This window comes from Anser brachyrhynchus, assembly GCF_964034855.1.
Source record: "Anser brachyrhynchus genome assembly, chromosome: 11".
In the NCBI taxonomy this organism is placed as follows: Eukaryota; Metazoa; Chordata; class Aves; order Anseriformes; family Anatidae; genus Anser; species Anser brachyrhynchus.
The window spans coordinates 21,693,605-21,716,250 of NC_137706.1; the positions used below are offsets into that span (position 1 = coordinate 21,693,605).

The 22,646-nt window shown below is 58.3% G+C and overlaps 1 protein-coding gene across 1 annotated transcript in view; it reads left to right on the top strand.

The window, feature by feature from the left end:
- Positions 1–22,646, top strand: part of ADAMTS7 (ADAM metallopeptidase with thrombospondin type 1 motif 7) — a 49,487-nt gene that overhangs the window by 18,035 nt on the left and 8,806 nt on the right. Inside the window, exons 11-23 of the mRNA XM_080551565.1 lie at positions 58–203; positions 2,748–2,917; positions 3,241–3,374; positions 5,028–5,148; positions 5,975–6,219; positions 9,227–9,368; positions 12,161–12,287; positions 12,419–12,632; positions 15,696–17,495; positions 18,958–19,110; positions 19,706–19,879; positions 20,601–20,747; positions 21,168–21,327. Coding sequence (XP_080407691.1) covers positions 58–203; positions 2,748–2,917; positions 3,241–3,374; positions 5,028–5,148; positions 5,975–6,219; positions 9,227–9,368; positions 12,161–12,287; positions 12,419–12,632; positions 15,696–17,495; positions 18,958–19,110; positions 19,706–19,879; positions 20,601–20,747; positions 21,168–21,327 — 3,733 coding nt within the window. The remainder of the gene's footprint in view (positions 1–57; positions 204–2,747; positions 2,918–3,240; positions 3,375–5,027; positions 5,149–5,974; positions 6,220–9,226; positions 9,369–12,160; positions 12,288–12,418; positions 12,633–15,695; positions 17,496–18,957; positions 19,111–19,705; positions 19,880–20,600; positions 20,748–21,167; positions 21,328–22,646) is intronic.

Consider the following 22,646-nt stretch of genomic DNA (forward strand, 5'->3'; position numbering starts at 1 on the left):
AGGACCAACGGCGCATCATTTACCTGGGTTCTCTTCTTCTGGACTGTCCCTTTGCAGTGGTGCTTCAACGGCGAGTGCGTGCCAGTGGGTTACCGTCCCGATGCCATCGACGGCAGCTGGGGGCCCTGGAGCTCGTGGGCTGCCTGCTCACGGAGCTGCGGCGCGGGCGTGCAGAGCGCCGAGAGGCAGTGCAGCAACCCCACGTAAGTGAGCGCGGGCTCCCGGGGTCGCTCGGCTCCTCCAGGCAGGAGAGGAGGCCCAAGAGGCCACGTAAAGCTGGGACCGTCACCTGCCTGGCCTGGTCCTACCCACGTCTGCACTGCACAGCAGAGGAGTGGTGCCAGGATGTGGTTATCCTGCTGAACAAAGTGCTTCTGAAACACCCCAGGCGATTCATTTCATGGGGCTATCTGGCCGTCTGGGCGGGCAGGAGCCTCTGGAGGGGCAGAGCTGGCTCCGTCTGCTCTCACATGCAGCAGCTCCTGCGCTGTGCACGCAGAGCGTGCTGGAATGCGATTCCAACAAAGAGCAAAGACTCGATGCCTGTAGATGTAAAACGTATCCGGTGTCTTTTAATGGCAGAAAAGAAAACCAGGCATTCTCTCATCGTGATTCACCATCATTTTGAAAACTCCCACTGCTGCTTATCAGCCCTGTTCTCCCCGTGAATGATTTCTGAGCGTGCTGCGTGAGCTGCAGCGCTGGGGACGCTCTCTGCTCCCTGGCTGGCAGGGCAGCAGCCGGCTCCAGCCCAAGGGCCGGCCCAGGAGCAGCATTGTCCATGCCGCGACCGCCGCGCTGACCCAGCTGCTCCCCAGATGTCTCCCTCCCGCCCAGCCCCTATTGTATTGAATTTGCACAAAGGCCTCTGGCTCGCCCAGGTGTCAGCGTGCCCTGGAACAGGGAGAGAAAGGGGCTTTGTGAGCAATTTTCCAGTGGCAGTCAGTTTTCAATGGCTTAAGGAGGTTTGAAAACGAAGAATCTCTCTAATGAGCCCAGATGTGCTTTCTGCCTAACTTCTGCCTTGGGTGCATTGTTTTTAGCACATGCTATCGAACTGTTTAAAGAATCACTACGTAATCTCAGTCCTAGGTCAAGAGCTAGGTTTGTGTTTGACATGAGTTTTGTGACAAAAGTGCAATTGTAGTTTATGGAGTGTTTTAAACACAGCTGCAGGCATGTAGGAGAGCAAACACTGTAAAAGCAGCAGAATTTCCCTGGGCAGTTGTTTGCTTTGGCCACTGTAGGTAAATCTTCAGCTTTGCCTTTTGGATGAAGTGAACAAATGTGTGCATTGGGTAGTCCTTCCTGCCGCAGGCATTTCCTTAGGGAAGGGTATGTAAACAACTGTAAAATAATAATTAATTTTACTCCATTCAGCAAAGGGTGCCCAGTCTTAACTGACTGGGGAAAAAGTAATTTTCATAAGGTCATGGGGATGTGGGCCACTGAAATTGCGGTCACCAAACCAAGCTTGTGAAAAGACAAGCACCAAAAACTGGTGGCAGCATTTTGAGAGTCTGTTGGCGTCTAAGAAAAGCCTATTATTGCCTCGTAAGGCCCTCTCACTGTTGGAAAGAATGATATATTTTTTAAACTACTTTCTGAAGTGTCCTTGAAAGTAAGTGAGAATTTATAGCCTCGTGTTTCTGGCTGTTTCTGTCATTTAGGAATCATAAGCATGAAAAATCTAAAGCCTGAAGAAACGTGTTTCCTCTCCATAGATGTATTCTGAGATTTCTCCGTTCTGGCCATGTGTTCATGCTGGACCCGTTTGTCAGCCCTGCGGTTCTTGCCGGGCTGTGTTGCAGTGCAGAAACACTTCTGAGGTCGTCCAGCACGGAAAGCAAAGGGGGTGGGCCAGGGGCGCTTTGTCAGGGGGCCTGGAGCCGTGGCCACGCGCCACTTGGTCGGGAGCTCCCTCCCGCTGGCCATCCGGCCCTGCCAGCCCTGCTTGGATCACCGGCAAAGTCACAAGCAGTCGGGGCTGTGGCGAGCGGAGCGGGTGCAGCACTTGGTCCCCAGGGTGTCACAGTGCCCGGCAGCAGGAGGAGGAGGGATTTGGCCATGAACACTACTGGTTACGCCTGTCTTTACTGTTTTTATAGCTTCATAAACCAGGCCTATAAAATTGGCTATATTTGCAACATGCAGGAAGGATTGTCAGGAGGGACAAGACACAAAAAGTAGCTGTGAACCTCCAGTATCTTCCCAGGGGACTCGCAAAAATGACTGCTTCGCACGTCCCTTTTTCGGTCTGGTTGATCCTTCCGTGAGGCAAATAGGTGTCTGGGTACCAGCAAATCCAACCCCTCTCCTGCAACGCCGCAGCCTGGCCGCTGCAGTGCTGTGCTAACTGCTGACAGCAAGAAAGCCAACCTGCTCAGAAGCAACCCCCAAGCGAATCAGGCACCTTCCCTCGTCCAAGGGAACAGAAACAGAAAACAAAGAGCAGCCGGAGCAAAGTCAGCTGGGCTTGGAATTCTCTGTCACCCTCCAGAGCCCGGGGATCTGCTACCGCCGCATCTCTGTTGTGTGGTGCACCCCAATCTCTGCCGCAGTGACCACGGACTTTGTGCAGAGCATCAGTGTCCTCTGCCCAGAAGGGACCAGGAGAACAAGGGCATGGGCGATGCTTTCTGCGCATTTAAAAATGTCCTCTCTATGTTAGGGATTTCTGTTATTGTAAGGGAGTTGCCCCTCGTGTGCACTGGGTGTTTATTTCTGCTTTTCCCTCCCACGAACAGGCCGAAGTACGGGGGCAGGTACTGCCTGGGAGAACGGAAGAGGTTCCGGATCTGCAACATCAGGCCGTGTCCCCCCGACAAGCCGTCCTTCCGCCAGGTCCAGTGCAGCCAGTTCAACCCCATGCTCTACAAGGGGAAGCTCTACAAATGGACGCCGGTGCCCAACAACAGTGAGTGCGCACAGCCTGCTGCCAGGTTTCTCCCGAAGCCCTAGCGGAGAGCCTTAGACAGATTCTTGCAATGGCTTGATCTTGCTGGAGCTGCCTGTAAAAGATTTGCCTTCCTTTTCCACCGGTCTCGCAGTGTATTTATGCCGTATTTTGAATTATGGCTGGGTTTGCAGGATTAATTTGTGTTGTCGGAGATGGTTACATGGAGAGAAGGTGGCGCCTGTCCGTGTGAGCCCAGGGCAGCGCTGCTGCAGAAAGCAGGCGGACGAAGGCGTGCAGACCCCGGCTCCTCGGGTTCAGTTTCTGTCTGTTCGGCTCCCCAGTTAACCCCTGCGAGCTGCACTGCCGTCCAGAGGACGAATACTTCGCAGAAAAGCTGCGGGACGCTGTCATCGATGGGACTCCGTGCTACGAAATGAACGCCAGCCGGGACATGTGCATCAACGGCATCTGCAAGGTACGTCCCGCACCGCGGTGGGCCGGGGGGCGCCAGCAGCACCCCCGTGCACCAGGAGCTGAGGAAGGGCTGGTGGTCGGGGCTCTGCCCGCTGTCCCCACGCAGACGTTCCCTGACCTGTTTTGTTACCGTTTTTCTGTACAGAAACGAGGGTGAGCTCTCGATATTCACAAGATATTTGGTGCGGTGGTATTTAAGCCTCTTTGCTGCCTTCAGGGAAATAGAGCACAAAAGCAAGGAAATCCACGAAGTACAGTTCACTTGAAAATAAGGGGAGATAGAAAGGGCGGACACTGGCAGACACTGCCCTGACCCACAGCCGGCAGCAATGGAGGTGGCTTCCCCAGCCCTAGCAGCCTCTCCCAGTGCTGGGGTTTCTTCTTCCTCCCGGGCTGTTGTTGTTCTTTCTTGGAAGCTCCGTACGAGCCGCAGCATGTGGCAGAGCTGCCTGGCTGCCGGCTGGGGAGGGCATCCCCTGCTCGGGAGGGACAGGACAAGGCTCAGAGAGAGCTGCAAGGAGAAGGCAAGTCCTCACCTCCTTGTCACTTCCGTGGAATTCTGGGTGCTGTTGAGGGCTGTCATGCAATGGACGGCGCAAAGAGCAGCAGGGAAAATAATCAGTAAGCAAGTTTCAGCCTGTTACATAAAAACCATTCGTGGAAACTTCCTCCTCTTCCTGGCTGCGCTGCCAGTGGCACCAGGCAGAGGCTGATGGCAATTGCTCTGCACAGCAGGAGACTCAGAGAAGGTCACGTTTCCTCCTTTAACAGTCTATAAGTTACTTCAAAGGCTGCAGCGCACAGATGCACAGGCGCGGGCTCGGGGGAGAGCTCAGAGGTCATGGTTTTTACTTGGCACATACGAAAGAGTGGGATCCAGCAGCTCTCCTCAGCTGACGGCACACTCACTCGGAGCTGACTGCACACGTACGGTTGTCACTGACTGCAGGCCTGCTGCTGGCTTCAACACCAGAATTAAACCTGGCTCAGTACAGAGCACTGCAGTAGCTAAAATAGTGTTCCTTCCAGCACGTGTGTGCAACTGGCTCCCTGGACACATCCTCATGGAGCTCAGACTAAAGGCTTCTCGGTGGCACGGGGCCCAGCAGGGCCCTTGGGGAATTGGCTGCAGTTTTTATTGTGCGGAGTCAGACGGAGGCTCCATTTGATCGAGCAATTTGGCAGCTGCCTAGGTCCGAGGTGTGGAGAGCTCCAGCAGAACGTAGGAAAGGTTTTTGGGAAGCGTTTTGAAACAGGATTGGCAAGGCCAAGGATCAGGAGGCTGGCCCAGCTAGGCACAGCTCTTAGCACGTGCCGACGGGCTCTGGGGACTCAGGGCTGCAGAGCAGGGCAGGGGAAGGTGACGAGATGTGCCTCTGGCTTCTCAGAGCTGGATGAACAGGATAGGGGGCTGCAGGCAAACACTAGAGTAAGAAACCCGCATTGCAGCCACCCTGGGTGTGCCACCCATCTTGCAAAAGGATTCCAGCTCGCTCCACTCTGCAATCTGTGTTCCTTTTTTCCTGCCGTCTCTCTGCTGAGGCTGGTCCTCATAACCGCGGGTGTTTCCCCACATTTGGCTGCTGGTGCCAATTCCAGCGAATTCCTGGGTGGGCGCGGGCGCGGGGCCAGCGCTGATGGGGCTGTGTTGCAGAACGTGGGCTGTGACTACGAGATCGACTCCAACGCGGTGGAGGACCGGTGCGGCGTCTGCCACGGGGACGGCTCCACCTGCCACACCGTCAAGAAGATGTTCGAGGACAGCGAGGGGCTGGGTAAGGGTGCTTGGCGCTGTCCCCAGAGCGGGACACCCCTAAGGGATAAAGACAAGCAGCATGCGCCGAGCTTTCGGCAGCCGCAGCCTCCCCAGGGACCAAATGTTTTGGTGGAAAGCGGTGGGGTGAGCAGAGCGGGCTTAGGGCAAACACACAGCTCCCAACCACCGGAGAGCAGAAAAATGCGTTGTTGTTTTAAATGGTTTCCTTAAAACAACCCCCCAGGTCTGCGGAGCTCATTTTTCCCTTGATCAGCAGTGCACGGGGAGGGGGCGGTTTGCAAACAAAACCCCAGCGCTGCAGGGAGGCAGCACCCCGGGAGGAGGGATGGCTCCGCAAGCACCGTCAGTGCCCCAGGCTGCAGGAACCCAAGGGACACGGGACTTCGTTTCTGTGTGTTCAGCTCGAGACCGGCACCAAGAGCCAGGCTCCCTCACGCTGCTCATTTGCAGTGTTTCCTTAACCCAGGCTTGTTGATTTGGATGAGATAAGGTCCAAGCAGTAGCACAGGGAGGAGGGGAGTTGCCTTTCCACTTCTTGCCCCTCAGAAGAAAAATATTTCCTTACTGCTATTTGTATTTAATGACCTCAGAACAAATCTCTGCACCCTAAAGCTCGTTTGGAAAGGCTTAAGATGATTTTGTGGGTTGACAAGGACATGATCAAGGTGTGGTAAAGCCCTTGCCAGCACTCAGGTAGGAGACGTCTTTCTCTGATGTCTCCGAGAGACACCAGCACCCTGTCCCAAGGGGCACTTAGCTACCTACCCCAGGGAGCAGGTCATGTTCTTGATTCCCCCGGGGCAAATGTTTGGTTGCATCCCCAGGTTACGTTGATATTGGGATTATCCCCGTTGGAGCCCGAGAGATCCGCATCGAAGAAGTCGCAGAAGCCGGCAATTTTCTGGCACTGCGCAGTGAGGACCCAGAGAAGTATTTCCTGAACGGCGGCTGGACCATCCAGTGGAACGGGGATTACAGGGTGGCAGGCACCACCTTCACCTATGAGAGGACAGGCAACTGGGAGAACCTCACGTCTCCGGGGCCCACTGTGGAGCCCGTGTGGATCCAGGTACGGGCTGGGCTCTGCCTGCAGTCAGGGCCTGCAGCTGGGGAGGATGCGGGGGCAGAGCCGGGGGCTCTGCAGCCTTCCTGCGCGGGGCTGCGGTGAAGGGGTCTCTCACGGCACTTCGGGGCCACCTCCGGGAAGGGGCCGTGTCCCCTCCCCAGCGCGTTTCCCCAGGAGCCGATGCCACCAGCAGCCGAACACACGCTGCTGGCCCAGGGAGTGCGTTTCTGAGCTCGGGGTGGGTCGGGTCCGCACTGCTTCCAGCTGAGCCTCATCCAGCTTGCAGCATTCCTCAAAATATTTACACAGGAGAGAGAGTATGAAAAGAAATAGCTGGTTTCCGGAGGCTTTTTCCATATCTTATCAAGAGCAAGGGAAGAGCCCGTGGTGTTTCTGGCAGGGCCGGAGCAGCCTGTGGGTCCAAGTGGGCTCCAGCGGTGGTGGAGGCACCAGGGAGCTGGGTCACAGCATCGCCCCTTGGCAGTGCCATGTCCCTGCCGGCATCGGGCCCCCGGCACTGCCCGGGGTCTGGGCGAGGGTTCACGCTCCTCGGGGGTGCTCAGGCAGGTCCAAAGCCCGGGCGGTGCCTTTGTGGTTGTTGCCGGTCAGGCTCTGCTGGCTCGCAACACTGCTGGGGGCAGAAAGTAAAAATCCAAGAGGATCATTTGAAATCCTCCGAAACAACAAGAATTTTCGAGTTTTACTCATTTTTCCACATGGGAATTCCAGCTCCCCTAAAGTAAGCCCTGACACCCCCGCGGCCCTGAGGAGGCGAGCCCGTCGTGGGGCAATGCTGCGTATGGCCAGACAGGAGAGGTTATGGTTACAGACGTAGTCCTAAAAAAAGCAACACATTCAAAACAAATCGTGTTGCACAAGCATGTTTCCAGCATGGTGGAAGTGCCGGGGAGGAGAGCATCTGCTGGTCCCCAGGGGCTGCTCCCCGTGGATCCACGTCCCCAATTCACCTGATGTGTCCTGGGGACGCTTTTAATAAGAGCAACTTCGCCAGGCACCGCACCCCTCCTCGGCTGCAGCAGTGGCAGCTCCGGCTCTTAGCTTAAAATTGCCTGGTTTTGCTAACCGATCCCACTCCGTTAATTTTCACCTTGTCTCCATAGAAAAGCGTTGCCCAAGGGATTGCTTTCCGGCATAGCCTTACATTTAACTGAGCTTTGCCCAGCTGTGTGCAGGTTGTAGCACCCCGCGCCGAGGACGGCTGAAAGGCAGCGCGGGACCTGAGGATCCGGGGCCGTTGCTGCTGGGCAGCTCTCTGGGAAGCTGCTCGCTGCTGACGTGTGTTTGTGCACAGATCCTTGCCCCAGCGAAGTGCTCTGGGCTGGGTCAGTGGTGAGGGGTCCGCCAGGTCATGCAAAGCTTTCAAGAGCTGACGTCCCTGTCCCCAGAGGCCAAGTTTTCCTCTGGAGCAACCAGTGGGAACTGTCCCCCTGACTGTGGTCCAGCTGCTGTCAGGCTGAAGTTTCGGTTGGTGCAAAGCCGGCTCAGTTTTGACCGGCACAGTTAAAATCCGAGCAGTGTCCTGAAGGGTTGTGCACCGCGGAATGTGAAGATGCCTCCTCGAAATCACGCCCCGCAGGATATAGGGATGAGTAATGCGTGCGCCCCAGAGGTGCGCTTCATGGTTGTGGTTTAACCTTGTTTTTTCCCTTTTAACCACCCCCTGAGAAATGAAGAAAGAGAACGTCTCTCCTTGGGTGTGCTGCCTTCATCAGCACAGCAGCAGGAGGAAACGGGGGGGTTCCCGCCGTGTGCTGCAGCCTGGGCTCGCGGAGCTGGGCAGGGAGGAGGATCAGGTCTGCTGGGAGCCTGGGGCTTGGGGCTTTGCGGAGCCCAGGTCTGATTTCTTTTGTGTGTGCATTCCCGGCCTCGGTGCCCTGCTTGGTGCAGAGATGGGGTGGGCAGGGAGCTGCGTCCCTGCAACCCCAGCTCGCCGAGCAGCCCGAGCCAGCCAAAGGCTCGGGTTTGTGTTTTTGCAGAGGTTCAACATGAGAGGGATCCTCGGCTCCTCTGCCTCCAAGCCTTGCTTTCCCCTGCTAATAAGGACACTGGCGTGCTCAGCACCAGCAAATTGCTGGGATGCTTTCTGGGCTTCATAACCTAATTAAAACCTTTTGACAAAAATGTTTCAATATTCATGAAGAGGTTTTGGAAAGACGCCTTTGCTCCTGCAAAAGCTCCAAGAACAACAAAGCTTTGGCAGTAATGGGAGCGCTTAGGCTAAAAAAAACACATTTAAACTCACAGCCTTTTGTGAGCTCTGACTGGTGCTGGGGGCGCTTTGGGCAGGGGTGACGTTAGCCATAGGAGCTGCCGCGCTCGTTTTGAGAGCAGCGAGAGCCACATTTCAAGCGGGGAGAACCTAATGGCATTCCTTCCAGCGCGTGTTGCCAGCCAGCCACTGCGCGGGTGTTTGCTGCCGGGGGGCTCCTTGCTGAGCGTGGTGGCACACACAGAGCGTCCTCACCCGGCGCTGCCTGGGGCAGGGACATCGGGGCCCTTCGCGGGGAAGGACCCAGCCGTGCTGAACCTTGAGGAGCTCCTCGGATTGAGCTGCATTTGGCAGCGGGACCGGGGGGAATTAACAAGGAAATCCTGCCAGGCTCTTTGGCAGAGCAGACGTAAAGCCCAACTCCTGGAAGCTCTCAGTGCTCTTGCTGCTATTTTTTGTTATTACCTGACGTTTCCATGAGCCCAGCGCTCTCAGCAGGGCCAGCTGGGGCACTTCTGCTCTCACACTGCTTTGAGCACTTGTTGAGTGCGTTTTCCGACAGGGTCGGGTGCTGCTGCTGGGGTACAGCAGCCAGACCAGCACCGTCCCTGGCCGACAGGGAGAGAGGGAGGACAAATGCTGCTCTGGTACGGAGCTGGGTAGAGCGTGACATCTGTATGGCTGTGCTGGGCGGGTTGTTATCTCCTGGAAACCTCTGCCATGGCCATCCCGGCTGCCCTGCGCTGACCACATCTCTCACCACCTGCTGTCTCCCCACAGCTGCTGTTCCAGGAGACCAACCCCGGCGTGCGCTACCAGTACACCATCCAGCGGCCGGCTGACAGCGAGAACGAGATCGAGCAGGCCGAGTTCCTCTGGCGCTTCGGCTCCTGGACCACGTGCACCGCCACGTGCGGCACCGGTGAGTCCAGCAGAGCGTCCCTGCACCATGGGGCACGCAACAGGCCGGAGGCAAGGCTCAGCCCATCAAACGTCACTTCTCCTCCATTAGTCCCCGGTCTCTTTCTCACTCTAGGCAACGTAAATGCTGATGGGACTTTGTGGTGCAGGGAGGCAGCAGGACCTCTGTGCTGTCCCTGTGCTGCGCCGTGCGCCACAGCAGGCACCGGAGAGGCAGCTGGTGGCAAGAGCTGCACGTCCTCCGTGCCACGCTCCCCATTGCAGCCGTATCAGAGCACTGCTGGCATTTGGCTTAGAAATTCCTGGGGCTTTGGTTTCTGTAGGTCTTGAGGATGACAAAAAAAGGCAGCGTGTGCTGAGGTCGTAACTCCCTAGCGGCCCCTGCCATGCTCAGCCACGGGGGCCCGCGCTTTATCAGCGCTTTCCTCAGTTTGGTGTCCTGTTACCGCGCCGGGTGTCCCTGGGCCATCAGGCTGATTGGGACAAAAAGCTTTAGAGAAACCAGAGTGTCAAATGGCCGGGCTGCAGCCTGGCCGGGCCGCGGGAGGGGAGATTGTTTCAGGAGCTTGGTGGGGGCAGAACATCATGGTCCTGTGTGGGCACCATGTCCTGTCTTCCCCTCCTCTTCACTGTGTCCCGAGCGCCCTGGGCTCCAAGGGATGGGAAGCTTTCGAGGGATGTGTGTGTGAGCATGTGTGGCCGTTCGGTCTCACAGCACTCCGCGGAGCTGACAGCAGTGAGTGTTTTCACTTTACTCCATAAACAGACGTCAGAAGGATCAGATCTCTCTCTCTTTCTCTCTCTCTCTCCCGGCTTTTTGGCTTTCTCCCCAGCTGAACGTTCCCCAGCAGCAGAGCAGGGCTGAGCATGGCACTGGGCTGCGCTCAGACCACAGCTGCGGGCACCCACGGGCAGGGAGCAGATCCTGCACGTGGCATGGGGTGAGGCTGGGGGCAGAGAGTGCTTCCTTGAGAGCAGCCATGCACTGGCTCCGGGTAAAAGTTAAAGGGAAAAAAGAAGGATCCCTTTGTGTGAAAAGCAAAGGGAGTTCACTGACACCTGTCCCTTTTAGGCAGCACGGAAGGCCAGGAGATGTTTCCTGCCTGCTCCTGGTAGGTGTGGGTTGATTCCTGCCGTGAAGCAGGAGGGATGTGGTGCTGCATGACTTTGCTGAGCTTTTTACCTATTCTTGCTATGAGCTCTCTGCTGTGGATTTGCGTGGGTGCCCATGACACTGCCCTGCGGCACGTGCAGTCAAACAGGACGGGAAGCAAGCTCTCTTGCCTTTATTTAAAACCAACTTTCCATCGCATCGTTGGGTTGACAGCTTCCAGAACAGAAGGGAAATGAAGGAGCACATCAGGCACGAGCTGGCCAGCGAGACTGGTCACCCCGTGGCTGTTCCCAGAGCTGAGATATTTGGGATTTGGGGGAGCTGGGCACAGGGGCCCCATCTCTGCCAGCTTCGTGCTCAGAAACCTCGGAGCTCCAGGGCCGCAGCGCCCGGGCGCTCTCCCCAGCAGAGCTCAGCAGCTCCGGGCCCGTCTGCGCTCAGCTGGCCGGCGTTATTTACAGCTCTCCCGAGTCACGGGTCAAGTATGTGTTGCAAAAAGCAGGACAAAAGCCGACAGCGAGGCAGTGTGTTGGAAGTGAGGTCATCCTGAAAAACGTCACCCCTGAGTGCTGCACAACGGGGGCAGGAGGCTTCGGGGTGATTTATCCACGAGCTGCAGCAGGGCAGGAGGCTGCCAAAAGGAGCTGTGCTGCTGCCAGTGCGCTTCTCATCGGAAAGCCCCCCCTGAGCGGCCGGGTGTGAGCGTGCACACGCAGGCACGTGCACACACGCGCAGCGGCCGTCCCCAGGCACGCTCCTGCACCTGGTTTTGGCAGCCCCCAACGCCCAGCGCCCAAGATGACAGGTTTTACTCAGGAGCTCTTCGCTCAGCCATTGTCCCAGCCTAACTTGCCCAGAGATGCCCCGCTGCGTGTCCGGGGCTGCAAAGGGCTCAGCCACCAGGACCGGGCTGGGATCGCTGTGGAAATTGGGCAGTGGGAAGCGGCAGGAGGGTGCGTGTGTGTGCTTTTAGCCTCTCTTGTCCCTGAGAAGCGCTTGTTGGTAAAGAGACCAGGAGGAGGAGTGGGGAAGACCCGTGGAAATTCTTGGCATTTCTTAGGTATTTCCTGACAGCCCTAAGCCCTGAAAGAGCAGGTAGGATCTGACACCTTTTTTTTTTTTTAAGGGAGTACAAGATTTGCCAAATCTTTCTGCGTTCTGTTTCTAGCTTTCTGCTTGAGCAGCCCTGGCCTCCATCCCGGGGCGGGATCCGTGGTTTACCTCATGCTGGGCACCCCAGGGGGGCGCTTCGGCTGTCACCCGCTACTGGCACCCCGGGGCCACTGCCTGGGCTGCACCAGCGGCAGTTACACCCCAGCCTAGGCTGTCCCCACCTGTGGAGCTGGGTGCGCAGGGTCATTTTCCAGCACAGTTCCATTCCCCAGCTCTAACCACAGAGGGATCGTACCACATTTCGGGTGTCCAGCTCTTCTTTTGCCACCTGGGTACGATGGGAGTGTTGGTGCCATTGGCAGCATGCGAGGGGCACGTGCAGTGGCACCAGAGCTCAGCAGAGGTGGGCTCTCAGATTTCAGTTTCGGTTTCGGTGAAGGTTTCAGGTTCTTTCTTCTGGTTTTGGTACCTGAGGGTTACGGCGAGGCGTCCTGCTGCTTGCTGACAGGACGCGCAGTGATCTGCTTGGGGTCGCGTGTAGAGCCAAGCCTTGTCTGTGTCCCCAGGGGTGCAGAGGCAGATCGTGCACTGCGTGGAAAAGCTGGCCGGCATTGTGGAGGAGCGCTACTGCGACGCGCTGACCCGGCCCGACGACCAGCAAAGGACGTGCAACGAGGAGCCCTGCCCCGCCAGGTCTGCTCTTTTCTCCTCTGCTCCTTCTCAGCACAACTTCGATGCCCGAACCACCCCGGCAGGGGCCTGGGGATGGCACAGGGCAGGTGCTGGCTGCAGCACACACGTTTTCACCGCTCATCTTCCCCCAGGTGGTGGGTCGGCGAGTGGCAAAAGTGCTCGGCCACGTGCGGGACGTTGGGGCTGATGAAGAGGACGGTGCTCTGCATCCAGAGCGTGGGGCTGGACGAGCAGAGGGCCTTGCAGCAAGCTGACTGCCAGCACCTCTCCAAGCCGGAGTCCACCGCTCCCTGCCACCGGGATGTCCTCTGTCCCTCTCAGTGGGCCGTGGGGAACTGGTCAGAGGTGAGACAGAGAGCTGGGGTGGTCGCGGTTCCCTGCAAAGTTGGCCAGAGCGGGGACGAGGTGCCACCAAGATGTCCTCAGCCCGGAGCAGGCAAGAGCTCTCCTGGCTACTGAAGGGAATCTGGGGCTTGCATTATAGTACCTGCTCACACAGAAAGGAATTTCATGGCTCAGAGAGGTCTCGGTAAGGAACAAGCACCGGTATTTTTACCGTTTTCTCTTCCTCTCCGAGTTTTGCTGCTTTCTCAATCAGGCAAGGCCGTGCTCCGTGCTCGATGCAGAGAGGGCAGAAACAGGACGTGTTAAAGCCGTCAATGTGTTTTCCAGCCCCGCAAGTCTTTCCCCTTTGTTCTGGCAGGAACCTTATGACTATTTCCTGCTTGCAGAGGCAAGGTGCTGCGGGCCAGCCAGGGTCTAGCTGTGCTGTGCACGTGCGTGGCGGCGGGTGGGCGTCTGCTCCGCACCCGCACGAGCTGGCACGGGGCTGCGCTGCCTTGCTGCCGCTGCCAGGCGTGGGGCTTGTCCTCAGGGAGTCCTCCCGCAGTGTGCTTAAGGGAGAGAGAGAGATGTACAAAATGCCACGTTCGGTGGAGACCCTGTGTAGCCTTTTTTATTTTTGCATTTTTGTGGCCGAGGTTTTTAACCGAAGAGTCGTAACTCCTAATTTGAGCAGTGGTTTCAGAAAGTGTTCAGCGTGAAGAAAAGTACCAGGAGACAAATCAGAGCCTGGGAGCAGAGCTCGTTGCTAAGAAACAAAGAGAATAAAAATGTGAACAGAAAATTCGAAGGCTAAATGAGAGCTAGTTGGAAATATTTTTCTAGAGGCCCACAAAAGCCACAATTGCACGGTTGAGAAAGAAGGCTGCAATAGTTTAAAGGAAAACCCCTGAATCCCAAGTTGCCCCGGGGTCCGTGCTCCGCATGGAGCCAGCGCGGGCTGTCACAGTGCTCCTCTTCGGCTTTGCCATCTCCACGTCTGCGAAACCATGAAAAGCGCGCCTGAGATTTTAAGATGTCTGTGACTTTTCTGTTCTTCCTTCACTTAAAGTGAGAGTCCTCTTTCTTCTCCATTGCCACCACCACCAATAAGGGGAGAAATTTGAGGGGCTGAGAAGCTTTCCGGAAACGTGGTCCATCGACCCAGCGACAATAGGAGGGGTCCTTTGCTGTTGTGTACTTGCAGACCCTCGGGCAGGGCAGCACGTGTGTCTCACGGGGAGCCCACCGGAGCTGAAGGGGGGATTTGCAAGTCTGCTGAGCCTGGGTGGTTAAGCACCTCGGTGGGTCCGGGAGGTGGTGCCTTCAGAAGGACCCCGCAGCAACGCTCAGCCAGCTTTACGGGCTCCCTGGAGAAGCTGCGATGCTCTTGGACACAGGTTGTTGGCTGCTAACACACGAGGGTCTGCCCGCGGAGCATCTGCCTCCTGCTCACAGAGGCACGTCCCGCTGTGCAGCTTGGCACAGCGATGCCTCCTGCAGCAATGCCTCCTGCAGCGATGCCTCCTGCGGCGATGCCTCCTGCAGTCCCGTGCGTGGTGCTGAGCTCCCCCCACCAGCGCTGCTCCTTCCTCCTGTGAAGCTTTTAACGGCAGCAGTTTCTTATCTGTGCCTTGGGGGCTCTCCTGATAACCGAGGCTTGGCAAATAACCCTCCTCCTCCTCCCGTGAGAGCCGTGCTACCTGGAGCTTATCTCCTGGATGGAGCTGGAGCCATTTGCTAAGAAATTCTGGCTGCGTGGTGGAAGCTGAGCTCTGAGCTTCCCCCTGCTCCGGCAGCACCGTCCCGGTGGGGCGAGGCCGCTTGCCGGCACCTCGCTGCAGAGGCGGATCAATGGAGATGTTGGATTTCAGTGGCGTTGTGTGGTGGGTGGGAATGCCCGGCCGTGATGTTCTGAACCCTGCCTGGTGCCAGACACATTTCTGGGGGGCGCTTCCGCTCCTCGTCATTTCCCAGGAGACTCGGAGCCAGGAGATTGCAGCTGGCACGGGGGCAGCACCTCGCTGGGCAGCCCGGGGACAGCCCCCGCCTGGGGGCACGTGTCCCGCAGCGGGGGGCATGTCCCGCAGAGGGGCAGCTGCAGGTCCCATCCAGGCACTGGGCCCTTGCAAGGACTGAGCAAACCCAAGAAAGGCTCAAAGGACACGAGTCTGGATTATCTGAGGACCACATCTCCAGGCCAGCCCAGCGTAGAGGCGCTGCAGACACCCCGAGGGCTCTGTCTGCCCACCTTGCACTCTTACCTTCCAGCGCTGCTGGCCGTGCACCAAAGCCCTGCCCCAGCCCATCCGTTTTCATCCAGAGAACAGCGATTTTTGCAGAACCCCCCTCTGCTGGGTTTGTTTGACTTGGTGATTATTTATTCTTGCCGGCCGGGCTGTGCGAGCGTGTTGCTGTACGTGACTAATGCTCTGCGCAGCTGCCACGGCAAACTGCAGCAGCCCGTGGCTTCTGCAACCCACGTGTGGTGTTCGTAGCGCCATGGTTTACTTATCTTGCAGAAAACATTGCCGTCCCTCGCTGCAGTTTGTGGGTTTCTTCTGTACGGAGCAACCTCAAAGAGACCGTTATGGTGGAGGAGAGGGTGTCTGCCACAAAGCCACTCATTGATCCTCGCTTTTTTCCTTTGCTTGCTAGGACAACACCCCCGTTATTATCTCCTTCTTTAAAACGTTCTCTTCCAGAAGAAGAGATGCGATTCATGGAGATAGGTCACTTGGAGAAGACCGATTAGATCATCTTATCCAAAGCCCTTTACAATGCTCATCTCCCGGGAAAATCACTTCTGGCTGCAGTGCAGGCCGGGGATCACCCTGAGCAAAACGCCCTGCAGTACGTGCCCCTGCCGAGGCGGTCCTGAAGGGGGAGGCGGCCCCGGAGCTCGGCAGGCACGCCGGCTGCCCCGCGCCACGACGGGGCCTGCACAGCCCGGGGACCCGGGGGGGTGCTGGCAGAGGCAGAGCCACGGGAAGCCCCTCGCCCGCTGCCCAGACCGACGCTTCCGCCTGGCGTCCTACGTCTCCCGTGCTCTCCCCTCTGAAATGTTCGTTTCTCTTCCTTCCCTAGTGCTCAGCAACATGTGGCAATGGGACACAAAGGCGCCCTGTGTACTGCAGCAATAATACCCAAGCGACTTGTGACCCCGAACAAAGACCCAGCTCGGAAACTATTTGCTCCTTGCCACAGTGCCAGATGAAATTAGACAACGACAACGCCGACTGGTCTGGCAGTGGCTCTTCCAGCAGAGAAATGTTTAATGAGATAGATTACATCGGCAATAACCACATCACTGAATTCAACCCCCTAATTCCAAACATCCCAGAGTCCAACGACGTCAATATCATAACTGAGGAGGACTTCTCATCCAGAAAAGGAAACGTCTTCGTTGATGATTTTTACTACGATTATAATTTTATCAACTTCCATGAGGATCTGTCGTATTACCCCTTCGCTGAGAAAGAAACCACAAGCGAGGGCCCTAAGCCCGAGCTGAGCAGCAACGATGTGGAGGAGCCTCCTGAGCTGCCCGCAGATGTCCTGCACGCCGGGGAGCCAGGAGGAGGAGCGAATGGGGACGAGCTGGTGAAGCAAAGCGAAGCAAAGGTTTCTGCTCCTGGGCACAGCGAAGGGGAGGCAGAGTCAGGGGGTTTGGTCGTCAATGACCTCCTTGGCACGGCCCCTGAGCACAGGGGAACCAGCACAACCGCTCCCAGCGCGGCCACAGCTGCTCCCACAAGTGATGGGGAGGGAGAAGTGCTCGTGCCCCGCTCCGAGGAGCTGCTGCCCACCCAGCCTGCGGCAGGTCGTGGCTCTCCCAGCAGCCTGGGTACCCCGCTCCCCGATCAGCCCGCAGGTGCCGTGCTGGCAGGCACCGTTCCCGCGTGGGATGCTGCAGCCCGCGGCCTCGCCCCCTGGGCTCCGGCTGCTCCCTCCGCGCCGCTGCCTGTTGACAGGGGCAGTGCCGGTGCAGACAGCACGTCCCGCAGCCCGCAGCGCGTGGGAGAGCCTGGGAACAGAGGCCGTGCAAGCACGGCGGCTCCTGACAACACTGCCAGCGCTGGGAAGGGCCGGGAAAACTCAGGGGAAATGGGTTTTGTCATCACCAGTGATGATAACGGTGCTGCCTCCAAGACCGAAGAGCAGGAAGAGCCGGCAGAAGTACCGGCACCAGAGGGGACTGTGCACATGCACGCAACAGAAGAGGGGACACGCAGCGTGGCAGAGGGGACAGGTCCGACCTTCCCCACTGCCCGCAGACCGCAGCAGGAGGTGGGCAGGCACGCTGAAGGCGCTGGTCCGGTTGCAAGCCCCCATCCTGCAGGTGCTACGAGGAGCCCCCCGGGGGAGGCAGGGCAGCAGGCGGGGTACCGCACCCCCCCGTCCTTCACCTCGGCCCCCTTCGTGGCCACAACCGCCCTGCCAGCACCCGTGTCCGTGTCCCCCGCCACGCCTGGGTCGCCCACCCGCCTCACCTCCAGCGGCCTCACCCAGAGAGCTGCCCTGGCGCCAGCCCCCCCGGCGTCCCCAGCTCGCAGCCCTCCCGCAGGAACATCGCCCCCTGAGCCCCCACCGGCGGCGTGGACCGAGGGGAGGCTGGGGGAGACGTGGGTGCTGCGCCACCCGGAGCCAGCCCCCCCCAACACCCCCCAGACCTCCAGCGTGGCCCAGATCGGCAGCACCACTCCGGGGCAGCGCTTCCCATCGGCAGCCCCAAGGACATCTGCTTACGGTGACGGGGAGCAGGAGGGATCCCAGCCCGCTCCCACCCCCCCGGGGCTCTGGGGGCAGGACGAGGCTTTGCTGCCACCATCCACCGCTGAAACAGCCACTGCGACGCCCAGCTGGGAGGTCGGCAACTGGAGCGAGGTAGGCGCTGTGCCCCATTATTGTGTCCCACCAGAGGTGTAACGGGGCTGGGCTGGAGGTAGCAGACCTGTCCCTTCCCCAGGAGTGCTCTGTGGGGCACCGCTCCCTGCACGCGGCTAACGCAGGCATTTTTGCGTTTGGGTCAAATGCTGACAGCACCGAGTGCCATGGGGTGAAGGCAGCGTGAGTCGGGTGCCTGTGGCCCTCTCCGCGGCCAGAACTCTGCCGGGCACCGGCCGTGGCAGCTCCGCGCCCTCTGCAGTGGCGCTGCCAGCTCAGGAGGAGCTGAGAGCACCGAGCCCCTGCTCCGTGGCTGGGCACGTGGCGAGAGCAGAGTCTGGCCCAGGAGCAAACTGCCGTCATTTTATAGGCGAGAGTGGTTTAAAATACGCCACAAAATGACAGAAGTTTAAATGTCAAGGCTAAGGCGCATTAAGGCTGCAAATTACCGCGGGGAAGGGGCTGTGCTTAACGTAGTGAATGGGGGATTATCTGTAATTATCGGCTATCGCTTTACTGCATAGCTGTCCCGTGGCTGCACTTGCAGTGACAGACAAATGGCTTCTGCAACCCGTGGTAATGGGCTTTTATCAGAAAGCACAAAAATAAGAAGCCTTCTGTGCCACAAACCACTGGAGGCCGAGCACCGGGGAACTCTTTTAAGAAGGTTGCACAAAGGAGCCAGTTGGAGGGAGGACAATAGTTGGTGTCAGTAAAATACAGTCACACATGTGGGCTTTGTGAAAGGGCACCGAGCATCTCCGAGTGCTCCCCACAGAGCCGGCGGGACGTCCGCAGCATTGGAGGGAGCCCTGCTCTCGGTTTCGGCACCGGGGCAGGGCCTGGCACGGGGTTACGCCGGTCTCACTAAGCCAGTCTGTTCTGAAAGCCCCGCGCAGGCTTTTGAGATGGAAAGGCTGCTACAAAATAATTCAGAGCAGTCTAGAAAGTGAGGGGTGAATCCAAAAGAGGAGATGATGGCACTGCCTGTCAAGAGGGAATGAGCCGGAGAGGAAAATTCACTCGAGCTTGGAGCAGTCAGGAAGCAGAGGACAGGCAGCGCATGGGGAAGGCAGGCAGGCACAAAGGGTGTGAAATGGATCGCTGTAAGAACAGCAAACCACTGGAGCCGTTAGTGCTAGCTAATGGAGATCCAGCAATGAAAAAACCTACAGCCACCACCCCAAGGAAAGGACATCTCAGACTAGAAGCACCTACACAGCTCTGCAGGAGAAGGTTTTCCTCCTTCACCCCCCAGACGGGGCTGCCCGCCTCTCGCAGCGGGGTTTTAGCCCAGGCAGGGCGAGGCGCAGGCTCTGGCGGAGCTCCTTCATCCCCCGGCCGTGCCTCACCGCGGCCCGGTCCCGTTCCTCCGGCACCCTCCTGATCCCCGGGGGGAGGCCGTGAGCCGAGCGCCTGCTGCTGCCCCCAGGTGCGTTAGGGGCTGCCTTTTTTTTTGCAGTGCTCGGCCACCTGCGGCGTGGGCGCGATCTGGCGGAGCGTGCGCTGCAGCACCGGCACCGAGCGGCACTGCGCTGCTGCCAGCAAGCCCGTCCCCGCTCGGAGGTGCTCCCTGAGGCCGTGCTCGTCCTGGCGCGTGGGGAACTGGAGTAAGGTAAGCAGGCGTGCACCCGGGCCCTGCCTCTCCTTCCACAACATTTCCCTTCGTTACACACAGACAGGGAAGCAGCAGGTGCCTGCCATGCGGGCGGTTACTTGCTGTCAGTGCGTGCTCTTGCCCCACGGATTGCAGAGGCGGGGGATCAGGTTTTGCACTCACCACAGAGTTTAAACTGCTTTATCCCACAATAGTGGGGTGGTTTAAAAGCCAGCACTGTGGAAGCTAATTGAAGGAAGGTTTGAAAGTCTCTGAAAAGAGCTGTTGAGAATCCACAGTAGCAGGATGCGTTTGCAGTTAGGTTGGAGGGATCTGCTGGGCTAAACAGCGGTGAATGGCCCTTGTTATTCTGCGTGGCCTCGATCTCCGAGATACGTGGATGGGAGATCAGCAGCTGTCTGATGCAAAAAGGCTTTGTTCTGTTACAGCTGGGAGCTCCACAGGCTTTTAGGTGTAAAGAGGTTGAGCATTATCCCAAGCCAGCCTAAGGCAGAGCGTGTCAGTTCGTTATTTTATTCCACGGGTCGCGTCCCAGAGGGACTGCCCTGCACCAGCCCCTTGCTGCAGCGTGACGTGCCTCTCCTTTGCCCAGTGCTCCAGGAACTGCGGTGGAGGGGTGAAGGTTCGGGACGTGCACTGCATCAACACCAGAGACCAGAGGCTCCTGCGGCCCTTCCACTGCCAGGCTGTCCTCTACAAACCGCCGGCGCAGATGCCCTGCCAGGGCACGCCGTGCCTGGACTGGTACACGTCCTCCTGGAGAGAGGTAGGAGCTGCTGGCCGGGGCTGAGCGGTGCCCGCGCACCCCAGCACCTCGCGGCAGGGCGTCGTGCCTGGCTTGGCCGTGGTGCATGAGGAGGTGTGTCAGCTGGGTTGTTTTCAAAAGTTTTGAGAGCTCTTTGCAGATAAATGCAAGAGGAGGCAGTTGTTTGTTGTCTTTTACCAAAAAGCGAGCTGTAAGGTCATGGTGAGCAGCGAGGTCATCTCAGAAGCAGTGAACAGCATGCGTGCTTGTGATGCGATGTTTCACACATGCAGTTATTTTTTATATCTCCCCCTGGAAGCGTGCGGGGCTGGCACCTCCTGTTTGCCCACGGCACGAGGCGCACGGCAGCTGCTGCAGGGGAGGTGTGCGGGCGGGCGGGGTGAGCATCGCCTGAGCCCGGGCCATTGTCCTGGGCAGGGAGGCAGAGGGCTGAGGCTGACTGTTAAATGTAGGAGCAGATGCTTGCAGCACATCTCCTGTATCTGCCTGCCTCTGGAAAACTTGAAGCTAGTTTAGAGCACCCAGCTCCAAAAGGGAAACCACACGCCGATAGCAGCTGTAGCTGCGAAGTTGGTATTTGACCCTGGAAGCAGTTTGTGTTTGTGTATGTGTCGGTAGGGGCATTTTTCATATTTTTCTCCTTAAGAGTCCAACGCACGGAGTGTGTCTGCTGTTCCGTTACACCGTCGGCTTCCCCTTTTGACGAGTTTTGTCTCTGCAGTGCTCAGAGCCCTGCGGCGGAGGGGAGCAGGAGCGCCTGGTGACGTGCCCGGAGCTGAGCCGCTGCGATGAGGCACTACGGCCCAACAACACCCGGCCCTGCAACACCCACCCCTGCACCAGCTGGGTGGTGGGCTCCTGGGGGCAGGTGAGCAGATGCGAGCGGCGAGGCACGGTTCTCTCGTGAGCTCCGCGCTGGATCAGCATCCTCCTCGCTGTGCTGGTGCAGCTCCTCCACGGAGCTCTGGGTTGAGAGGTGCTGTGTGCCCCTCCCATGGTTTCTTTACAAAAGCAATCGATAAAAACGTCCCTGGTGCTGTCATTGCCATGGCCCCTGAAGTCAACAAGCTTGGTCAGTGCCGTCTGCCCCACGCCCGAGTTGGCCGGGCGCCCTCATCTGCAGCGCGTGGCAGCGGCAGAATGGGAACAGCTCTCTTGCACAAATGCAAGGAGCAGGGGTAAAAAGCCAGCCTTCCAAAGCAAACCGGGGAGCGGTGCAATAACAGCATAAAAACTCCCCAGGGCCTGGTGCTGCCGGCCCAGCTGACAGCTCTGCCTGCTCCCGCAGTGCTCGGCGCCCTGCGGCGGGGGCATCCAGCGGCGCCAGGTGAAGTGCATCAACACGCAGACGGGGCAGGTGGAGGAGGACAGCAGCCTCTGCGACCACGAGCCCTGGCCCGAGAGCACGCAGAAGTGCAACCCGCAGGACTGCGAAGGCACCGATGCGGGTGAGTGAGTGATGCCCCCTGGGCCGTTCTACTCCTGACGACTAAATACTCTCTCTTGAATGTGATCGTGCTCCCCAAGAGCTTGTGTGAGCTGGTTGGCATCACCCCTTCCCAGGCAGCACACACAGCCGGTGCCGCTCTGCCATTCAGGCAGTTGCCAACAGAAAGCCCCGCTTGGTTTCGAGGAGATGGGTGTAAACGTGTGTCTGCGTCGTGCTGCAGTGCCTGGATGTTCAGGGTTGAGGCTGGGGTTGATGTTTTACTTTACATAAGATTGGCAGAAGTCATAATGGAGAAAGGCAAGAGGTACAGGAGATTACGCGCTGTTGCTGGGCGTGAAAGCTTCTAGCTTCACACGAGGGAGCTGCACTTTCAGTGCAAGCACAGAGTGCTCCCGAGCACCCATGCAGGTGTGACCACACGTGCAGCGCTTTGCCCTCCATCATCCTCTGTGGTGGCTGGAGACACTCCACCTCTGTCCAGCACCGTGGATGTGTTTTCTAGCCAGGCTCAGAGCCATTCTTTATTTTTCTCCTCCCCGTCTTTCACTTGTCAGCCCCCCGGGCTGTGCAGTTGTGTGGTTGGGGACTGGGTGCGGGGCCGGAGAGCTGGGCGGCGTACCAAGAGCAGCGCTGATCTCCAGGGCTGGCGCGTGCTGGTGGCGCTGCTGCTGCTGCTGAGCAGGAGGAAAAATCAGAGCGAGGGTCAGCCTGCCGAAAATCAGCGTGGCTGTGAGAGGGTGAGCTGGATGGGGCCACTCGGGGGATGCCGAGACCTGGAGAGCAGGACAGGGGGAGGGAGCTGGGTGTGAACACAGGAGGGTCGGCAGGAGCTGGCGGGCAGGGGGCCGGGAAGGAAGGGAGGTCTGTGCTCGTGCCGGAGTGGGGTGAGCGGAGGGGCAGCACGCCGAAGGGCGGGCTTTGTCCTGGGATCAGCGATGCTGCACGGTTGGAAGAAGCTCAAAAAAAGCACTCGACGTTAATTGCAAGCTGGAGGGAGGGTTTTGTACGTTACTTGTATAAGGCTAGTTTGGCTAACCAGTAATTAAGTGGGAATATTCAAACCGTCTATAAACGTCCAGAGCATTCAGCTGTCAAGGGGCTGGGGGTGTTTGTAGGGCCATGAGTGGGAGCTGGGATTTACGTGCCCGGGGCAGCAGCGCCACCCAGCCGAGGGACCGCCAGCGCTCACCCGAGCGAGCAACTGGGCTGCTGTGGAGGGACCTGGGGCAGAAGTGACGCGTTCCTCGGAAAGAGGAAGGCAGAACTAAAGACCAAGAGGTGAAGCTTTCTGACCATTATAAAACTTTTGAGACCAGC